This window comes from Eschscholzia californica, unplaced genomic scaffold (genome assembly GCF_041429995.1).
Source record: "Eschscholzia californica isolate CP2 unplaced genomic scaffold, dmEscCali1.0.p SCAF_3, whole genome shotgun sequence".
Lineage (NCBI taxonomy): Eukaryota > Viridiplantae > Streptophyta > Magnoliopsida > Ranunculales > Papaveraceae > Eschscholzia > Eschscholzia californica.
Window position 1 is genome coordinate 2041132 of NW_028238420.1, and position 22634 is coordinate 2063765.

The 22634-nt window shown below is 35.7% G+C and overlaps 2 protein-coding genes and 1 pseudogene across 3 annotated transcripts; 2 read left to right on the forward strand and 1 right to left on the reverse strand.

Moving 5' to 3' along the window:
• Positions 1 to 603: 603 nt before the first annotated feature.
• On the reverse strand, positions 604 to 4037 carry LOC147547607 (serine/threonine-protein kinase D6PK-like). The gene is made up of 4 exons (XM_086666780.1): positions 3576 to 4037; positions 3150 to 3317; positions 1791 to 2875; positions 604 to 1625 (listed from the first exon to the last, which is right to left on the reverse strand). The coding sequence occupies exons 2-4, from the start codon at positions 3150 to 3152 to the stop codon at positions 728 to 730; spliced, it is 1986 nt and encodes a 661-aa protein (XP_086522906.1). The 5' UTR covers positions 3153 to 3317; positions 3576 to 4037; the 3' UTR covers positions 604 to 727.
• Positions 4038 to 10190: 6153 nt separating this feature from the next.
• LOC147547608 (Tetratricopeptide repeat (TPR)-like superfamily protein) lies at positions 10191 to 12999 on the forward strand. Its single transcript, XM_086666781.1, has 4 exons — positions 10191 to 10706; positions 11374 to 11526; positions 11617 to 11822; positions 12494 to 12999. The coding sequence occupies exons 1-4, from the start codon at positions 10227 to 10229 to the stop codon at positions 12699 to 12701; spliced, it is 1047 nt and encodes a 348-aa protein (XP_086522907.1). The 5' UTR covers positions 10191 to 10226; the 3' UTR covers positions 12702 to 12999.
• Positions 13000 to 13450: 451 nt separating this feature from the next.
• Positions 13451 to 14095, forward strand: LOC147547609 (large ribosomal subunit protein uL15x pseudogene; annotated as a pseudogene). Its single transcript, XR_015238602.1, has one exon. The product of XR_015238602.1 is annotated as a large ribosomal subunit protein uL15x pseudogene (transcript).
• Positions 14096 to 22634: the final 8539 nt, after the last annotated feature.

Below are 22634 nucleotides of genomic sequence, written 5' to 3' on the forward strand. Positions count from 1 at the left end.
TGTTGAAGAAACACTCTGTTTTAAATGTTCATTATTTTCGAAGAAAAATTCATTTCATTATTTGTTCATTATTTTCACACACGTTCTTATCTAACGCTCAGGTTAGTTTCATTTATATTCAAATTCATTTCATTATTTGTTCATTTTTTTTTCACCTGTGCTAAGTAGCTAAGATCATAAAATTTAGTTATTTTCAAAAAGGGAAAAAAAATGACTTATTTTGCATATGGGGTAGACATAAGTACTGAGTGATGAGTTTTGGCTCAAATGTGAACCATGGTAAAGCATATTCTACCATGCCATTATGTACCTGTCGCGCTAACTTAAAGAGTATCGTGCCAATTAGCATGAACGTGTCCCAAGCGAAAATTAAAAGCAAAAAAAAATAAAATATTCAAGGCAAAAATTGAAAGCAAGAAAAAAAAAAAGGGCAAGCATATATATTGAGAATTGAAAGATGAAGTATTCTACCATAATATGTATTGGTTCCAGAAAGTTAGGCATTTCAAGACTCGGGCTCAAATGAACAGAAATTCTACCATAATTGGATAGAAACGTCGAAATTCAATGTTGAATCACAATTTCAGCTAGAATGAACAGAAATTTTGAGAAAGTAACTTCACTATAGAAAAACCAGATTTTTTATGCTTATCGTGGAGAGAACCATTCGAACACAATACATGAAGACTTGTGATACAGGTGAAGAAAAACCATTTGAACACAAGTATTAAAAGAAATCAATCTCTAAATAATTACCTGAAGGTTTTACATCGACCTGATGCCCATTCTCGTTCTTTAGTGTGGTCGAAATCTCTGTCTGAAGTAATTCTGTCATAAATGGCTTCGGCACATCAGGTGGATTGGTGCAGCGAATAAGTGCCCAATTCACGCTCTGAAAGAACGGATGTTGTTTGATTTCCGTAGCTCCACGCCTATAAGCAAGTCGATGCTGAGGTTGTTTTACGAGCAAACCTCTGATTAAATCTCTGGCAGCAAAACTCACAGCAGGTGACTCGGGGAATCGTAAAGGTTGCCCTACAACATTGAATAGAGTAGCACGATTATCTGATCCTCTAAATGGAGTCTTCCCAAACAAAAGTTCATAGAGAAAAATCCCTAATGTCCACCAATCAACAGCACTTCCATGGCCTTCACCTTTAATGATTTCTGGAGCTAAGTATTCATGTGTACCAACAAAGGACATTGATCGAGCACTAGTAGGTTCTGCCATGAGCTCCGGAAGTAGTCTTTCTTGATTGTGGCAGGGTTCGTTCTTTTGCTTCAGTTTCTTTTCTTTCTTCTCCGTCTTTCCTGTCTTCGATTTATTTGACAAGAACCGTGGTGTGAAACACGCTGGCTGTACGCAAGATGGCTGAATGACACAAGTCGGCTCAATGCAAGTAGGTCGGATGCAATACCGGGAGTTTTTCTTCAATGAGCCGGTTTCAGATTTTGAGGACCTCACTAGAGTTGGGCAAACTGCACATCTTAGGGAGAGATCGAAATCTGAAAGCATAATATGACCGTCATCTCTAACTAAAACATTTTCGGGTTTAAGATCTCTGTAGATGATCCCAAGCATGTGCAGGTACTCCAAAGCAAGGAGGACCTCTGCCACATAAAATCTGCATAAAATTACAGCAGAAGTTAAGGAGCTAAAATAACGTCTTAATCGTATGTATTTTAATCAATTCTAGCATTTTTTAGTTCACAGGATACAGATATGATGATATAGACATACTCAGTCAGATATAAGTTCAAAAGATGGATCAAGATTTAAAGAGTTATACCTTGCTGCATTTTCAGAGAAATGCTTCCCAGGTTGTTTCTGTCGAAGTACATGAAGGTCTCCCCCGGAGCAGAATTCCATTACCAAGCAAGAGAATTTCTCGGTCTCGAAGTGGGTATACAAAGTGGGAAGAAATGGGTGATCTAGAGACTGTAATATCTCTCTTTCTGTCTGAGCTCGCACCAATTTCTTACGACTTGCTAAAGCTGCTTTATCCATAACTTTCATCGCAAAATAGCTTTTACTCTGACCTAACTCTGACAAATAAACCCTACCTATATCTCCAGACCCTAAAATTTTCAAAAGCCTAAAGTGATTTATACCCAACGAACCATCCCGAGATCGAATGGCTTGAACTGCATCCCATCTTGAATCATTACCCTTGTGGGGTTTATTTGCCACACTACTAAGGCAACTTCCGCTGCTCTCATCACTAATATTGCTGTCAGTGCTGCCTCTACTGATACTCGTCTTTCCACTCTCAACAAAGTCATGAGAGTTGCTAACTTCGGCACTACCACTAAACTTCTTATCAAAACTGCTTGTGCAATCGCTAATTTCCACAGTCTCGAAACTGTCCTTAGCTTCTGTATAGTGCGTCGCACTGTATAAACTATTTGGAGGACTTTGATCATGGTTAATGGAAGAGTGAGATACTAATGGCTTGTTTAGATATCCAAACCCTTCCTTACAAGGGCCAGAGACAAACTCTACTGGCTTAGGCAAGCAGTTTGAGTTACAAGACTCCAGATCAACAAGGAGATTTTTCTTGCAGATTTTGGTTGATTCTTTAAGACTCAAACCCCACAAAGAATCTGCTTGAGCTGCATTTTCTGAATCTACCTCTGGCTTGCTAGGAAGATTATTTGAATCCACTACTAATTGATGTACGTTTAACTTCGATGATTTCTTCAATGAAGTAGGACGATCTTTCTTCTGCAAATGGACATGAATCGTCTTGTGGGATTGCTTCCGATGGGCTCGAGAAGCCATTTGGTACCCATTAGATTCCAACCCAGGATCTAGAGCGGTCGCATAGGAAGTAAAGGAGGCTCCATCGTTAAAGCACTGTTTCGAAGATCCAGGCTGCAAAGAAAGGAATCGAAGAATTCCCACTATAGTTAGGCAAATCGAAACAATAAGACCTTAAACTTGAAATCAAAATTTTCTTCTTTGGCTAAAAGGAATCGAAGAATTCCCACTATAGTTTTCGCACACAATCAACCATAAGATTTAAGTAACATGAGTGCAGTAACCTATTACTATACTGGTTTCTACAGAACATGGCATGTATAACCCTAAAAATTTCACAAATGAACTTCTAAAATTGAAAATTTCTAAACAAGAATATTAAGCATACCATATTTTTCCCCTTTCTGAATCTGAGAAAGTTTCAGACTTCTGGTCTTCCTTGAATGGTTATCTGTGATGAATGAACTGATTTCACCACCAAGTGATGATGATTCCCGTGAACAATTAACCACTACAAACAAATTCAATTTACTACCAGCACCGCCACAATAAAACCCTAATTCATGATCAAACAAGACGTTATTTCAAATTCAAATCTTCAAATTAAAGATTTTAATAACGTTCTATTATCATCCAAATAAAAAAAAACTTATCATCATCATCATCCGTTATAATCTAAAGATTCAAAACCGAAAATCTTATTCATAAGTAGAGAAATTAAAGAAGAAAAGAAAACAGTAATCTACATTTAAGTTCTAACATATAATTAATGTTGAAAGAAATCAGTGAAGAGAAGTGGAGAACGAATAATAACCTTAAAGAAACCTGAATGTGGAAGAAATAACGATCTTTTAATCAATCGAACTCTTGAAATTCAGTCAAGATAGATAGAGAGAGAGAGAGAGAGCAAGAAAGAAACAAGTAGGAGTTTCAAATCAGATCAAGATCGAAAAGAAAGAAAGAAAGATAGTATTGGAGGCGGGAACTGAGATATTCCTCTCCTTAATAGAGTTCTTCTGTTAGTTCTGAGATCAAAACGAAGAAGAAGAAGATGAAGAAAGGTTTTATTTAGTAGTCTCTCTCTCTCTAGAAATGACTTGTGTCTCTTTCTTTCGTCTCCGTGTTTCTTGGACTGGTCACTCAACCAACAGAAGACGAAAGAGAAATGCGTTTTTTGTACTCAAATTTTTGCCCTGTTTTTCTTTTTCTGTCGAGGAAAGGCCAAAAAAGAAAAAAAACAATTGAAATAAGATATAGATTCTTATTTCAATTAGACAAAAATGATACCTGGCCAGACCCCATACCCGAAAAAGATCTCCCAAGGCGAAACTTCAATTTGTATAAGCACTTAGATTCTCATTTTTGTCTTTTCAGATATCTGAGTCAGATCATGTGTATGTATAACAAGTTCATAGTGTAGTAGACTTTTTAATCGGGGAACGCTTGTGTTTGGATGGGAGCTCAAATCACATTCTATAACATAGTTTCCAAGGGATTTTCATAATCCAGTGCGTTATCGGTCATTGAAATATGGGTTAGATATGCATTTAGCTGACATAATAATACATATACAATGTAGACCGACAATAACAATTAGTGAATTGGAGATTGACATCCAGGAATAGTAGTACCCTTCAATATTCTTTGTTTATTACGTCGTTCAATTCAAAGAGTCATTTCATACATCGAAGAATGAAAAAGTATCTTTTAGGATAGTATTCTCCTTCTAAACCACTCTAAATACAGACATACAGTAGTAATTCCAAGTAATTTACCAATTAATCAACATATAATTTTAGTGTGGTAGTTTTAGTCAAGTAGCTTATGATTGTGAGGAAAAAAATTTAGGTGATTTTTCCTTCTTTTCTTTATTCAGATCTGATCGTTTAAATAACTGATTCAAAGTCGTACTAGAATGTTCGTTTATGTCTGACATATATATAAATTAGTCTAAATGACTTAATTAGATTGATTTTAGATCTATTTGAGCTAGACCTAAAATAAGATTGAATCAATAGTCCATCATTTGAAATAATTCACACAAACACCTTAAAAATCAATCACCACCTTAGGTATTCTTGTAAGCTTCTTTTTCAAAAGTTTCAAAGCTTTATTTACAAGCTATGTACCACAAGTTATGTACCACAAGTTATGTACCACCACCCTACTTGTCTAAAAGCATGCTTTCTTTTATAATATGGAATACCTCATGTGTGGCTATACATATTGATGGTTGAAAACATTTGTTGAGTGTTACCACCTCATCTCCCAATGGAGTCAGAAGAGCTATCTGAAAACTATGATTTATTAATAGTTTTGGCATTAGGCAATATCATCAAACTGGTGAGAGAGAGAGAGAGAGAGGGGAAGGGAAGAAAAATAGAATCCTAGGGAGAAGATGGTTCTGAATCAAAGTTTGACTACATGCATGGGCATACTATATATTTTCAGGCATGTGGCTCCATTAATGCACTGAACCTCATTTTTATAACTTTGATTATTGGATGTTAGTATTGTTTAATATTTGATACTTCATTTTGTGTTTAAATTGTTTATTATTAGTACCCCACAGGAAAACATTACATATCTTGATACTTCATTTGATACTTCATTAATGCACTGAACCTCATTTTTAATTTCAATGTCTTGTTTATGCTTGCACTCTATCTGCACTTTGCTTATGAACCCAACAGGAAGCTACATTGCTTACTTGTCGTGGACATAATTTCTGTGGCGTCTAAGGCTCTCTATTAAATTATAGGTTCTTCCTCTTAAACAAAAAAAACATTACATATCTTGGCACAAAAAAAATGAAAGAGCAATGTCTTAAGATCTTAACATATATGACTTCTTTATTCTTTTCAAGCAAAAAATGAGTTTTTTTTTAGTGAGTGCATTACCAACCCTGATTTTTGGGAGGTCCTAGGCGAGCATATCGACGGGAGTCCCTACACTTCAAGTCGAAAAAAAATATAAAATTTGACATTTTTTTAATAAAAATTTATAGTTGTTAAAATTATACATGAAACAAATACTACTTAAACACCGCTATTCTTGCATCTTTCGATGCAAAATCACTAATCACATTTTTGTAGTCAATATTCTCAACAAATTCATGTTCAATAGATAACAAAGTTAATCCATTTATTTTTTCTTGAGACATGGTAGATCGCAAGTAAGACTTGATTAATTTCAACTTTGAAAAATTTCTCTCTGCAAAAGCCGCAGTAACCAGAATGGTCAAAAGAATTTTATAAGCGATCCGCACATTCAGACACCCTTCCATCAATTTCAAATACTCTAACACTTCAATTGGTCTTTTAGCATTCTCTAGCAAAACTCTCTTTAAAACTTTCTCTTCAGAATACAAATCATCTCCTTCAATGGTGGCGTGTTGTTCATCCTTAAGAAAGCTTTCTAAATTGGTGTAACAGACCTTTAAACTCTCATTGTCTAACTACTTTAGGTTAAGTAAAACCTCGAAAATGTTTGCATATCCTTGAAATTGTTCAAACCTAATTTTAATAAATGAAATAGCTTCATCAACAATATGCAAAAAGTTACTCGAAATGATTCTTCAGGTGTAAATGTGTGATAAACCCTTGTAAAGATTCTAGAGAATGAAGTAGAAATGTGAGACTGAGGAGAAATTAGAAAAGAGAAAAAAACTAAATTATGTATTTAATTTGATTTATGTTCCTTTTTTAGCTACTCTAGCTACCGGTAAGCTTTGTTATTTGGTAACTACATTTTTACTTTTAGGGTCTATTTTTAAAGGAAAAATTATCTAAAAAAAAACGTAAGTCGTGGGAGTCTTACCCTTAACCTTAGGTTTGCTATTTAGCTACTCTACCAGCTCGACCACCCGAACAAACTTGATATATGTGTGCAGAAAATAATACATATAATAATATTATCTACATATATAATGTTTTATAAATCAGGAGCCCCCTAAATTTGGGGGCCCTTGGCGGACCAAGTCTAATTTAGTAAGCTATTGCCAAAGCCCATAATTAGTAATCACTTCTTTTTGTTTTCGTTGAATATGAGTTAAGAAATTATAGTCGACAATAAGGGATGAAGCATGACCATGACTGCCAATTTATGGACCCAATGCCACATATTTAGTAAGGGTGTTTTGAATGAACTCAAAATGAAACTTTTTCACACGTAAGATAATAACTAAGAATGTTGGAATAATTTGACAGATGAGAATTATTAATTATATAGAATAATGATGATGCTGCAAATCAGTCTAACATTTCTCCATGTATAATTTTTTTCTGATTTGAAGAAATTTTAATTTCCACTTAATATTGTTTTGGAACTCCAGAAAATAAAACTAATTTCTATGATAATGTCGTGACAGATATGTTTTTATTACGCTACAGTGAAAAGAAATCGACGGAAACGATTTTTTCATGAAAAGAAGCACAATATTTGTATGAGGGTACCAAACATCAGTACTTTGGAAAGACATTGGGAAAGTTAAGCTTCTCACCTTTATCATGCGCGAAATGAAAATTATGATTTTACAAAATAAAATTAGAAGGTAGATAAATTTGATAAAAAAACAAAGGAATGTGAGAGACCTCAATACTTCGTTTACAATGAATATACCGTACCAAATATTAAAATAAATACGATAGATAAGGGACTAAAGCTTGAAGCTTGCATATAAGTTTTTAATATTATGTACTAAGACTATATATTAGAAACTTCTAAAAATAGGCCCTTTTGTGGTGGGGGTCCTGTACGGACGCACGACCCGCACCCCCCCCCCCCCCATCCACCACACGGTCTTAGGAAGATTTAGGTCGTGTTTGGCATCCAGGTGTCACTGACTGTTAGGTCGACTCGGCATAATACGCTCAAAATATACGGTCGAAGTGCGAAATATAATCATGCGACGCTATGCACTCCCTCCTAGTAGATAGCCAACCTTCCTGAACATCTCGGAGCATATCGACCATCAAGTCATTTTGGTCTTGCCAATAATGCGGCATGACACCACAACGTCCGAGCATACAGGCATAGCTCGTGTCGTCCCGTATAACGCTTCCTTGAGTCCTAGACTTTCGCCCACTATAAAGGATACCAACAGTAGTGCGAAGCACACCAAGCAGATCTTGCCATCTAGTCTCAAACATTCGACACCAACACATCTCGGCTTCCATCCAGACATTGAAGATAGGAGCGTTTGTCGTGCCATAAGCTACCTTAGCTCCCCTTTGCCCAACAAGCACATCAAGGTATGACCTCCTTGAATAGCTCACTCCTTCTAGAATATGATAGCACGTAGCACGGCCTGACGCGACTCGAGCACATGAAACCTTACTTCCAAAGGAACCCGTCGTATCCTATCTCCAGGTATTGTCCCATGTCCTTTCCTATGACAAGGGAACCCATGCATCATGTCTCTAACATATGCTAGATCGGCTTTCTGGGTTGCGCCACAGAGATGCTCACTTTCGTGCACACTTGCTAAGATGGGCGAGCGTCCCATCCACGAGGTCTTGGCATATGCAGAATGAATATGAGGAAGGGAGACCACCCTCTCCTATAATAGCAAAGTTTCTGTTTTGCCTATACCACAAGGAAACATCAGTCTTTCAACCAGGTATACTTATTCGTATAAATGACACTCTCGTCTCTGTTTCAGACTTGAATGTACGAGACACCTTGCGTGCATGACATAAGGAAGCTTCTGGCATTGTTCGACCTCGTCTTTGGCCCTCTGACCTATATGTTCTCGCGTGCCATCCTAGCACACGTCACGACCTAAACTTCTCCAAGAATATGATCGTGACACAGGACACAAGAGTAATCGCATTTTCGGTTAGGAGGGGTCCAAAAATGACATGACGCTGAACTTATCATGCCAACTACTTATCAAATTATTTGCACAAAACCATCTTGTAGGACTATACAATCATGCGTTCCTTGGACAACTTAGATGAACTTTAAATCCGATACTTATCTAGTGACTATGATTCCCAACTGACTCCCACAATATGGCCTAGGGTACAAGCTGCCAGTCTATAAGGCCATGTTTGGCGGACGGGAATGGAATGTGATTCCCGGGAATCACATTCCCGTAACACGATTCCCGGGAATCAGATTATTCAGTTTGATGTTTGGTTTGGCCAGGAATAGGAATTCAATTCCTGATAGATTCCTAACTTGGTGTTTGGTTCGTGTAGGAATCGGAATATAATTTTTTGTAAAATTCCTATTATATCCTTAAACTACATAAATAAAACGTCAATTTTATTATGTACTTTAATCAGTATTATTTATTCAAAATTGCAGATATGAAATAGTAACATGACACACCAATTAAATAATATCTAAAATGCCAACAACCTTTGGTTGGAGTCGTAAAAGGTATAATCTTCCACTTCGGAGGTCAAAGGTTCGAGGGACGCTGACCATTTAAAAAAAAATTATTTAAAATAAATAAAGGTCATGGCTAAATTTTTTTCTTTTTAAACATTATGAAATCGATTGTAATGAAAAAAGAAAAAGAGAAGAGAGAAAAAACTAGAGAGGGAGAAAAAGTTACATTTGAGCGAGAGAAAGTATTGCTATGGTGGTGGCTAACCATAGGTTTTTAATTTTTTTTAGTTGTGATATTGTGTGGAGGACGATTTTAATAATAGTCATTCTAATATTTTATTAAGGATAATTTGGTCTATAAATATTAAAACAAAGCATTCTCGGGAATGGGAATCACAAACCCACCCCCCTCCCTGGGTTTGCTATTACCCCATTTTGAGGGAATTCTATTCCCCCGGGAATAGGATTCCCACTGCATTCCCGCGAGCCAAACAATATCAGGATTGTGATTCCCAGGAATCACATTCCATTTCCACGCGATTCCCGCGCGCCAAACATGGCCTAAGGGATTCTATCGGTGTCTCCAATTACTCATATTGGCATCCCTTTCCACATTAACACCTACAAATTGGGAAATGTTATATACACTTGCCATTACTACGTGTCACACTCACATCTCCTTTAACTTGAAGAGAAATAGTGAGTGCATTTAAATTTCCTCTTTAAAATTCCTCACAGAGGGGCGTTTTCAGCAATAATTGAGGCGCCTGTAAAATTTAAAAAAGTTATATACTCCTTGCGTGACTCAATTTTTTTTTGTTGTTGAAAGGCGTGACTCTAGTTCAACAAAAAAAAAAAAAAGGCGTGACTCAATTACTCATCTGAAATGAACACTAGTCGTTCATATCCACAACTAATCAGAAAAGGCCATGTGTCCACACACTTTTCATTGACCTTTCAAACCTCACTCATCATTCAAATTGCAAATTTAACCTTTCAAAATCGTTCGTAAATTGGTAAATTTTTGTGGGTATTTTCGTCTTTATACTTCGACTAAAATATCTCGCTTGGTTGATAAAACTCCATTCTTCTTTCTCTCTCTAATCAAAACAAGTTGCAGACAACCATGGCGGCCTTGGTCGGAAACCTAACAGTTTTAATCGACACAATTTCACCACGAACCGGACTACCTGACCGGAGAACTCGTCAGGCAGTACTCGACGTGATCTTAAACTTACCTAAATCCAAGAAAGATTCTCACCAACTTATTAGTGGAGTTTCACTTTCCACTAATAAGAGCTTTGAATCAGATAATGAAATTAGGAATTTGATATTTGGTTTTGGAAAGAGATTAAATTCTAAAGCTAATTCTATTGATTTTGATTCGGAATCAAGTGATGAAGAAAATGGTAATGAAATTGGGAATGATTGGGAAGAACAAATGAGGAAGAGATTGAAAGAACTTGAAGTTATGAAAGAATTGGAAGATAAAGCTGAGGAGTTTTTACAGAGTCAAATGGATGAAGATGACCCTGAAGGTGATGATGATGGTGGTGAAGAGACTGAAGAACAGAAGAGGATTAGAGTGAGAAAAGAGCTCGAAAAGGTTTGATCTTTATATTCATATTCAAAACCCTAGAATTTTCAATCACTTAATTACTTGGTTTATTATTCAGGACGGTTGATTTAGGGTTTGAAGTAGTTTATGGTGCAAATTAGTTAGTAGTGGCCAATGGGGCCGTGACATGTTTGATCGTTTCACCTTACCCACTAGGCAAGGATATGAAATGACACCGCACAGACTGGGCACAGCACAAACCGTGGCACGTACCGTGAAACGGCTCGCCACACCCATGGAACGACACAAACACGCCAGCACCTTCATCATGCACGGCAAGGACCGTGGTGTGGACCATGAAATGGCACATCGGAGGCATGGCACGGCACAAACCTTAAATGTGAACGGCCTGCCACGGACCCTGAAACGGCATGTCACGGCCCTTAAACAGCACCACACGATCACACGACACAAACACGCCACATATCTTAAACGTGCGCGGCAAGTTGCCCACCACTTAAATTAGTTGTTATGCTCTGTTTTACTTCAGTGAAGTAACTTTGCCTAATATTTATTGAATTCACTAGGGTGTAAGTAGCTTTTCTAATTGACAATTCATGAAGGTTGATTTTAGGGTTCAATCGATTATGTATTCTTAGTAATTAGAAGATAACAGTAAGAATTGAGTTCAATTGTTTGGGTTATGAGAGAATAGGTAGCAAAGGAGCAAGCAGAACGAAGGGAAACAGCGGAGTTGATGTTCGATTTAGGTCAGAAGGCTTATGGAAGAGGGATGTATGGTCGAGCTATCGAATACTTTGAAGCAGCCCTAACGATCATTCCGAGACCTACTTTCTTTGGTGGTGAGGTTGGTTTCTTATAGATATATAAGAAACTAGTAGTGAGGTTTTCATACTTTGATTGAGAATTCTAAAAGTAAAAAATTGTGGTGTTTCAGATTCAGATATGGCTTGCTATGGCTTACGAGGCAAAAAATCGGCATGCAGATTGTATTGCTCTTTATCAACAGTTGGAGAAGAAGCACCCAAGCTTTAGTATTCGGCGTCAAGCTGCTGAGCTTCGGTACATCTTGCAGGCACCTAAGCTCAAGATATCGAAAGATGAGATGGTGTCTATCCCATTGATTGGCTCTAGTTACGACAGGTAATTTCGTATTTTATTATACCCAACCTGTACAATTCACAATGCTTAGAAATAGACCCTTATTGCCTTGTTCGATTCATAAAAGTATTCTCAGTTTCGGAAATGTGAACACTATTCGTAGGTTTATTACAGAGAATTACATGAGTTGATACCATGGAAATGTCAGTAGCTAGTGCCCGAAGTAAGGAACTTTTTTTCCTATAAGAATGGATAGAACTTAACAGAACTATGTAAACTATGATTCATTTAAGTAAATCTCCTAACGTATTTCAGGGCACATGATTTGTTGTTGTTGTCACAATAATTCAAGAACTCGCTCTTGCATTCGATTCCTGATGGTTGAGTTATTCCTTTTATCCATGACTGAGACTATCCGACTCACGAGCCATGTTCGGGTATTAGTCGGGCTTCCTTCGCCAGTGTTATTAAGATCCAGAGCATCTGCCTTGGGTAGTCAATCGCCTTTGTCTTTCTCTAGACTAACCCGTTTCTTTCCTCACGCCTCTTGTGACGTGACACTGATAACAAAAAGGAAACCCTGAATAAAGTTTTTACGGAAAGCAACTTCAACATTATTATGAAAGAATCATGATTATTGTTTACCATTTTATTTATCATGATAGGGCGGTTAAGTTGTTCAAATTGACAAGAGTGGTTGGTATTGTTTTCAGTTACGCAGGAACATGGAGCGACAAGTACAAAGATCAGCCTGAAAATTTAAGCGGTGGAACAACCAATCAAGTACCATCAAACAAGGATTATCTAGGTGACTTTATGGTTTGGCGTCCCCCTGTTGGATGGGAAAATAACCGATATATATGGGCTGCCTTAGCCCTATGGGTGAGCTTGGTCGGAGTGGCTCTAACTCTTCGAAGGTAAGCCCTATCTTCTTCCCCGTCTTGGTTCGTATGCACAAACAAGCATCTTAGAATGGTATGCACTATTCTGCACAACCTATAGCTGCAAGGATCGATCACAAGCATTTCATTTTAGTACATATATTTATTAGAAAGAATTTTAGTACATATTTTAGCTATCACTATTGTTTTGTGAAATATATTTGTATTATGTAACCAATCCAAAAAGAAGAAAAAGAAATATATCTGTTGATCCTTTTATGTACTTGCATTCTTGTAAATTATCAAAAAACCTTGAAATAGTTACCTTCTTTGTCGTCTTTGCCGTTTCTCTTGTTTACATAGTTGTTATGTGATTGCTTATCTATGTACCCGACTTGTTTGGAAGTCTAGGTCAGCTTGGTTGGTGGTTTTCTCTCGTTGGCCTTTATGTAATTCAATTTTTTGAAGCAAGTAGCGATAATTTTGGTTCAAACAATAACAATGAAAAATCAAACTAATTTAGATCGTTAATTGTAAATTCAATTGTAATCCGTTGGTCTCGAATTTTAAAATCCATAAGGTGGTGGTGATTTTTCTGTGTGGATCTGAATTGTCTGTATAAAATGAATCCAAACAACTCAGAATAATTTATTCAGACGAGTCAGACTTTGCGAGTGAGACAAAAGTAACCAAATACTCTATCGAGTCAATTCATACTTCGAGTCAGATTTCCAATCCCGCACTTAGGAAATAAATCCAAACACTACCTAAGGCAAATTTGAAGTGAAAATGGTGAACTCAAAAACCCTAATATCTCAACTACTTATAAAACTCAAACTTCCATAACAGAAAACCCTAGCTCTGTGAAAAAATGACAACAAGATTGAAGAAGAACAGAAAGAAGAGAGGTCACGTAAGTGCCGGTCATGGTCGTATCGGAAAACACAGAAAACATCCCGGAGGTCGTGGTAACGCCGGAGGAATGCATCATCATCGAATTCTCTTCGATAAATATCATCCTGGTTATTTTGGCAAAGTGGGTATGCGATATTTCCACAAACTTCGTAACAAATTTTACTGTCCAATCATTAATGTCGATAAACTCTGGTCTATGATACCTGAAGATGTTAAAGAAAAAGCAAACCCTAATAATGTTCCTCTTCTTGATGTTACTCAATTTGGGTATTTCAAGGTTTTGGGTAAGGGTTCTTTACCTTCTTCTCAACCAATTGTTGTTAAAGCTAAATTGATTTCCAAAACTGCTGAGAAGAAGATCAAAGAAGCTGGTGGTGCTGTTGTTCTTACTGCTTAAAATTAAATCTAGGGTTTATTTGAGTGTTTTTCTTCTTGTTTTTTGATCAATTCGAAAACTTGTTAATGATTTGGGTTCAGATCTGATAATTGAGTTCAATTTGATGTTTAATTTTTCTGCAATTTGGGGATTTTTTTCCGATAATTTTGGGAAATCATTATCATTTTGATGCATATAATCCATTTACTGTATGCTCGTTTATTTCTAAAATTCATGAATGAAAATCCGTGGGTATTTTGTGGTTGAAACCTCCTACCGGTCAAATGGGCGGCTAGTGATGCTGGCGGCGAACACGCCACGATTTTAAAAGGTCTCACTACGGAACGGTGCTTAATCTCTTAAGTTTTTTTTGTTCTTTTTATTGAAAGTTCATTTCATTAAATCAGAAAAGTACGATTACAATAAATATTTGACAGAAAATTAGGAATATATCTCTAGAGTTAGATTTATCTTGAGTGTTTATATTTCGATTTATATGGTTGAACCTGACATTTTCAAACTTTTTCCTGATTTCTTTTATTTGACGCATATGGATCATCGTTTGCCACTGAATGTTATGCCTCGTGTTCTTTCTTGTATGAGATTGAGATCGTCGCTTTCAATGATGATATCTTTGTAATTTTGTTCCTCTGCCTATTTTATGCCCTTTAGAATGGCTATAGCCTCACTTTCCTCATTGGTTCTTGCTCGATCCTTTGCACTTTAGCTTCCATGAATTTTGACGGATGATTATGAATAATTAAACTGATACCAATGTTACTATTAATATACGTGAATGATGCATCTACGTTCATTTTTATAAAAGGTAAATTTGGGAGTTGCCATTTTCCTGTTATTTTAGTCAATGTTTGCTTCTCCATATCACTTATTTTTGGAAATGTCATAATTTGTTTTATGACTGCATTAGTCGTATTAATATTATGTTGGAAACAGTATTCACATCTGGCCTTTCATATATGCCATTGAATACTAATAAAGTGAATATCATTGGAGGTATAACTAGTTTGTGCAGGAGAAGATCCATTCGGTTTTGGATTGGACATTGGTAAATAAAATGTTAAAGTGGAACCAAATACTTTTAGCAAAATGGCTGTGAAATAGTGCATGTTCTATAGTTTCAATGTCATTACAGTTCAGACAAGTGTAGAGGTTTCCTATGAATTTTCCAATCTGCTGGCGGACTGGAAGAACTCTAGAACAACACTTCTAGAGAAAGAGATGAATACGGGGGATTGTAGGGATGAACCAAATGAAATTCCAGTTGATGGAGGGTGGAGGCTGGGGATTATAGTTCATGTTAAGATGTTGATACATGGATTTAATTGAGAAATTACCAGATTGAGTTAGAGACCATTTCATTTGGCCTGGGCCCTCATTAAGAAGGGGAATGACCTTGATCAGATTACACGTGGAATCATCGAAGGTTGCACGAAGGATCTCATCACACCACTGGTTGTTGCTAATCAGTTGAGAGACCGTTGAGAGACCGTTGAGAGACTCAAATTTGTCTTATTAGTAAGTGGGCCTTGAGTACCAGGGATCCAATGATCCTTCAAGATATTGATTTGCTCCCCCTTGTGCACTTCCCATGTAGTAAGATTAGTAAAAACTTAATATCTATAAAGAATAGAGTTATTTTTCGAAAGGGCAGATATAAGTACCGAGTGATGAGTTTGAGGCATGAAGATGTTTTTTTTTTGAGTTTGGGGCATGAACCAACATTGATTAACTTTATCATCCGAAAAGTAACGACATCAAATAACAATTAATGTTAGTTAACTCTCCCGTTAGTAAAAAAAAAAAAAGGTGAAATGCCCGAACACTAGTTTTATTTAACTTTTTATGCAACATAAATTTTTCAAATTCCAATGTCCCTAACATTAATTTTGCAAAAAAAAAAAAAGTGTCCCTAACACTATAGTTGCAAAAAAAATTTAGAATTATCTAAAACAAAAAAAAATCTAATTACATTTATAAAATATATTGAAATAGACCTGCATACCTATCATTTCCCTCTCCTGACTGGCACTATTTTTTTTCTCCCATTGTCTCTCGCCCCCTCCTCTCTATTTATCTCCTTCTCTCCCACTCACTATTTTAGCGAAGAGAGAATTTCTTTCGTCGGAATCCTTCTTTGTCGAAGACAAAGGGAAATGATCTCACGTGAAACCTTAAAATTCTAGATGTTACTCCATAGCTCTCTCAGTTTCTCTCTTCTAACTATTGCAGCGGAGGAGAAGAGTTTCACTTGAAATCTTAAAACTCTCCATGCTGGTTACCGATAATGGTACCCTTACTTATTTTTTCGAAACAATGGAAAGACAGAGAGAAAGAGACAGTGGTAGGGTTCATATAAGATTTTTCACTCAAAAACTTGGATTATCCTGATACAAAATGATATTCAATGGATGTAATAGTTTATTTTGTTTTTTATTTGAATATTTCTCAAAAATTGCAAAAGTTGTGTTAGGAGCAGAATCTAAAAATTAGTGTTCCTGTTTTTAACTACGCAAAATTCAACTAACGTTAAGGGACGACGATACTTTTTGGGTGATAAAGTTAGTCAAAGTTAATTCTTGCCCCAAACTCAATAAGGAACATATTCATGCCCCAAACTCATCTCCCGGTATTTTTGTTTGCCCCTTTCGCAAATAACTCTAAAGAATATTGGTTTTCTCTGCCACCCTCCCCACCCTTGAGATTAATGTAGAGTATAATGTAAATTTCAAGACGACGACTTTTCGTCGGAGGTGAGTTGGAGAAGAAGATATGAGATGGAGAGAGGAGGTGAGGTGGATGAAAAAGAGGGATGAAGTGGCGTTTATGTTTATTTTTTTTTTAAATTTGGAATTAATTCTATTTTGGCCCCCAAAGGTAATTCCGGAACAAATTTGGTATTGGGAGCCAAATCGAAGTGTCAGACACTTATGGGGGCCAAAACCGCGAGTTGGTCACAAATTAAGGGGCAAAAAGGAATTAACCCTTAAATTTTTTATTTTGCAATTGAAGTCTGAATATGAATTGTTTAAACAAAATAATGTCGGCAAAGCTTTAAAGTTCGAACATTGTTATAAAATTTCGAAAGACCATCCCAAATGGTCATCAAATTTTATCTCAATCTTTATCAAACAAAAGAAAATCTTCTTTCGACCAAGATGAACGATCTCCCTGTACAACCCAACAAAGACCACTTGGAAGAAAAACAAGGAAAAAGTAAAGCCAATAGTGGTGAAAGTTCTACAACGGCTAAGTTTTGGAAAGAGAAAAATGCGAGTCATAAGTAGAGATAAACTTCTGCAAGAATCCATAAATGTGCAAAATAATAATATAAACTTACAAAGAGAAAATAAAGGCGGTCAACGCCAAAAAGAAGAAAATATGCAGATGCAAATTGGGGTAGAATTGACGGACAAAGATACTTCAAACATGTGTCCCCAACTTGTTATTCATAGGAAGTTGATGGAAGCTTGGGTGAATGGGATTTAGATTAGTTTTAATTTATTTTTAAAAGATTTATTTTAGTTGTTCTAACTATGTATGAATTTTAATATATTTTAATTAATTTCAATGAATTTTAGTTAATTTTAATTACAACAATTCAAAAAATGAATTTGAGAGTCCCTGTTGAGAGCCCGACGTTGGAGATGAAAAAGATTAGGGACTCCCAAAATTAGGAGTCTGAACCCCTACATTGCATTTGCTCTAAATGGTCCTTAGAGATTACCAAGTGAGGTATAATTAATGACATTGGAACAGGAATACATTATTATGACTTCTTGTCTGCATTTCCATTCGGTACAGCTTTCTTTTACTATTTTTTCTAAACTATTAAAGTCATAAAATTGCTATAAAGTAAAAATTATTTTAAGATTATAGCATTTATAAAAGTACGGGTAACCACTTGGTTTCAAGTAGACACTAAAAACACTTGAAATACAAAAAACAAGTATTAGAACTAAATTGAAAAATATTCATCATAATAATTGGTATTTTGATTCTCGTCAAATCTTCAAAAAATCAAGTACAATTCTCTTTTTTTTTTTTGGCAACTCTTTGGTCACATTTGTTCTTTATTGACAATCGGTTGGTTGTCTTTCATTTGAATTTCCTTTCGCTTATGTAACTCGAACAACTGTGTGTTTGTGTGTGTGTATACATATATAATTTTTCTTTTATTATCTTCAATTTGACAAATAAACTTTAGTCAGCACATTTTATAATCTTTATTATCAAGCTAGAATCATTTATATCTTAAAAAATAAAGGAAAATAAACTGAAACTAATTGTATAATATTTCATATATAGACAACGCGTGTTTATTTAATTAAGATTCCTAAGTAGGGCCATTGTAGCTCGATTCTAGCCACTAGAAATTTAGGGTTGATCTTGTCTTTTTAATAACCCAAGTTCAATGAACGGTAAATCTCACCTATAATAAGAATTGAAACAATTGTTGACAATTGTAATTGTAATTGAAGTAAGAATACAAGTAGAGTTTAATAATCTTCCTATTGTCGGCTTAAATATGTTACATGAACAGGTAAAAGTGAAAAGATTTTAGGATCTAACATGTGCACTTAAAAGGATCCCTAGTTAACCAACTAAATTACAAAATTTCAATGTTTACAAATATGCATATAGTTTATTACTAATTTGCAGCCTAGCCCCATTATCATCACAAGAAATTGGAGTGAAGACTCAATTTTAAACTTTTTTTAATTAAAAAGACAAGTTAATTTTTTTTTTGTTGAAAATCTAAATTTTATTTTTGTTTTGTTAAAAACTCAATATTTTTTCACGAAGGAATTATAAGATGTTACAAGGGGTTAGAACGTGTTGCAAGGCATTGCAAACGTGTTGCAAGGCATTGCAAACGTGTTGCAAAGCATTGCAAATGTGATGCAAGGTGTTGCAAAGATGTTGTAAGGTGTTGCAAGGCGCTCCAAAACTATTGCAAAGCAGTTGTAAAGTTGTCGCAAAGTTGTCGCAAGGTGTTGCGAATTAAGTCATTAAGTGATTGGAAGGAAATATAAATAAAAAAATTAGAGTGCAGATAGTAAACTGATTATAAACCACAAGGTAAACCTCGAATAACTCAAAACTATAAACAAAAAAATGATAATTTTAAAACACCCCCAAGCATTATTGACGTCTCTCTTCCTCACACTTCCCTCTACAATGTCTTCAGAGGGGAAAATCAAATTCAGATCTAATGGATAATCCAACAATTGATGTCTTCAAATGCGCATAAGATCACATGGTATTAAGAACATCTTAAATGGAAAATCGAGAAAGATATTCTCCAATAAGTCTCACCTAAGATTTTTTTTTGATGTGGCGGAATATAGATCTTCTAAATTATTTGTGTCTCCCGTGGAAGATAATGTAAGAAGTGGAGTTACTGCTTACTATCTTAATGTATCTATGTATTATTTATGAGCACAATATCTAACTCATCTAACTAATTTGTTAACTTAGTTAAATGTTGGAATTTATCCACTCCATTTCTGCAAAAATATATTTACTGCACCTCACTGATTCATTAACTAGTAATCAAATATCGATCTTTCTTGTTTGATTTGGACCAGTGATTAAGAGAAAGTTGACAGATAAATTCTAAATCTTGGTTTGGGATTCTCTCTAAACATGTGTAGGATTTCTTTGGCTATATCATTTTCCTTTCTTAACATTGATTCTTCAATCTCTGTATGAGTTGCTATCTAATTTGTAAGTTAAATTAATGATGTCTGGTAGACTAGTTGGTAAGTTCATCTATTTCGTAATGCGGAAGTCCCCATGAAAGTACAAATTCAGGAATATAGAACTTGGTTATAAATAATATAGTTTATGTGGGCTCTAGGCCATTTAATTCGTCGAGCGTTAGATCATTTAATTTCGTCGGACTTTAGGCCAATAGTAATTCGACAGTTATCGTGTTTATCACATCGTATCGCTGTATCAATGCCTTTGTAATGACCATTGTAGTCAATATTTAAAAAAAGTTAGATTGATGATCTCTCTTCTAACTTTTTTTTTATTTTTCGTTCAAATTCATCTTTTCAATTTGTATTTGGATTCTTTGAATGTACACGAATTATAATTTTGGAGTTATATCTTTTTTGGAGTCCGCTAACTTCATTTTTGACCCTCTGTTTTCGTAAATTCAAAAGTGGCTCCATTTTGTTAACTTCGTCAGTTAATTTTAATGGTTAACTTTTTTTGTTGCCATAATTATCATTCTTATGAAAATGATTTCGTAAATTCATAATTGGTCCCCTTTAAATATGGGTTGATTCCCAAAAATTACAATTCTTTTAGAATTAACTTGGGGGTCAAAATAGAATTTAATTCTAGAAATTTTTAAAAACATTAAAGCCACCTCATCTCTCCTCCATTTCATCACCTCTCTCCTCCACTTCATCTCTCTCGCCACCTCATTATCTTCTCCAACGAAGGTTGCCGACCAGTCAAATTTTTTGGTGGCCATCAAACAATTCTTTTATTTATTCTTTATCTCTCTTCTTTTCTTCTCCCTATTTTCTCTTTCTCTCTCTTCTTTGGAGAAGGGGATCCTACCCTTCGGCGGAAAAGAGAGTAGAGAGGGAAAAATAAAGTAGGCAGATGAAGAGAAGAAGGAATTAACTATTTTTTTTAGTTTGAATGTCGTCGAAAAATTTATCTGGCCGGTGACTTTCGTCGAAGAAGGTGATGAGATAGCGAGAGAGATGAAGTGAAGGAGAGAGGTGAGAAATGTGGGAGAAGGAGAGGAGAGATGAGGTGACTTTAATGTTTTTCAAAATTTTGAGAATTAAATTCCGTTTCGCCCACCAAGTTAGTTAAAAAAAAGTTAATTTATTTTTTGGGAATTAACCCGTATTTAAAAGAGGCCAATTTTTTTTTTTTTTTTGAAATAAGATTACTTTCATTAAAGGATACAAATGTCTCTGAAGAACAAAGACAAGTCCACGAAATTCAAAGACAAAATGTAAACAAGTTAACTGAAAGGACTGAAACCACAACGAGTCAGTCATTATGGACTAAAGCTTGATGCGCTAGAATGTGCGCCTCCCGATTGCAATTACGCGGACAATACTTCACTTCCGCGTGTAAAGATAGGATGCTTCCACGTAAATTGTTGATGATATTTTGTAAACGCCATGGAACCGTTTGATCTGGGCATGTGAGAAATCCGACGGCGTTTAAAGAGTCTCTAACTAATATAAACCCATCTAACCCTAGGGTTTGTGCAAGTTCCACGTCGAAAGAGAAACCCATTACTTCACTGTGCAGGGGAGATATTGGAGTAAATCTTTTGCTGATAGTTCCTATAGTATCGCCTATATGATTACGAGCAACAGCAGCAGCCGAAGCTTCAAATGGGTTAAAGGTACCATCTACATTGATTTTGGTTAAGTATTGAGGGGGAGGCAGCCATTGTTGATCCTGCAATGAGACATTAGTGCTGGGAATGATAATGGGGGAACATAATTTTACCTCGTTTTTGGTCATCCACCAGCATCTTTGAAGATCAGGAGCTTTGGAGTTGAACACCATATCGTTTCTAGTCTTCCACCAATTCCAAAGAAGATGAGTATATAAAACCCATGTTTCATTATTTTGAATACCTAGATTCAGAAGATCAATAATATTCTTGATAGGATCTGAGTCTAAATTTAGGATAATATTGCTGTGTGTGATTGTGATGAGTTCTTTAAATTTCGGACACATGCCAAATAAATGAGCTATAGATTCGACTTCTCCATGGCATAATTTACAAGTCTATTGAATAAATAGATTGTATTTACCAATATTGTTTAGAGTAGGTAACCCATTGTGTAAAATTTTCCAAATGAATAATTGGATTTTAGGAGGGATACCTGACTCCTTCCACAGCTTCTTCCAAGGGACATTTAGAAGCTCCTGATTAAGAATAGGAGAATTTCTTATAGTCAAATAATAAGATTTTGTAGTGAACTTACCTGACTCCGTAGGTGTCCAGATTAGTGAGTCTGTTGTATGAGATGTTGTGATTGTAATAGAATTGATGGCTGCAATAGTTTGTTGTGTAAAGTATTGTTGAAGGATACTTTGATCCCATCCAGACTTATCAGTTAACATAAGGTCTGAGACCCATTGAATATGTGATGGTAATTCTAATATGAATTGTGGTTTCTTCTGAACCATATCAATTATCTAGGGATCATCTTTGATATGAATGTTAGTGCCATCTCCAACTTGCCATATTATGTTTCTAGCCATTGTTGATCTTGTATCTAAAATTGCCCTCCAAAAGGGTGTAGCTGAAGTGGGTGTGTTGATAGTCCAAAAGTTTCCAGATTTTATATATTTAGAATTTAATAACTGAACCCATATTGCATTTGGATTAGTCAGGTACCTCCATGTCATTTTCGCCAGCATTGATTCATTGACACACGATAAAGACCGTATACCCAAGCCTCCATATTTTTTTACTGATGTGATAATGTCCCAATTGATGAAATGTATACGTTTGTCTTCTCTTGAATGTCCCCACCAGAAGCACCTCTCGATTTGTTCGAGTTGATTAATAACTCCAACTGGAATTTTCTGAAAACTAAAGGAGTACGTGGCGTATGAACCCAAAACCGACTTAATAAGAACTGTTTTCCCAGCTTGAGTAGT

Coding starts and splice junctions, on each gene's coding strand:
- LOC147547607 (XM_086666780.1), bottom strand. Junction 1,626..1,790: donor TTCTCTGAAAATGCAGCAAG/GTATAACTCTTT, acceptor AATTTTATGCAG/ATTTTATGTGGCAGAGGTCC.
- LOC147547608 (XM_086666781.1), top strand. CDS start 10,227: ATGGCGGCCTTGGTCGGAAACCTAACAGTTTTAATCGACACAATTTCA. Junction 11,527..11,616: donor CTACTTTCTTTGGTGGTGAG/GTTGGTTTCTTA, acceptor GTGGTGTTTCAG/ATTCAGATATGGCTTGCTAT. Junction 11,823..12,493: donor ATTGGCTCTAGTTACGACAG/GTAATTTCGTAT, acceptor TATTGTTTTCAG/TTACGCAGGAACATGGAGCG.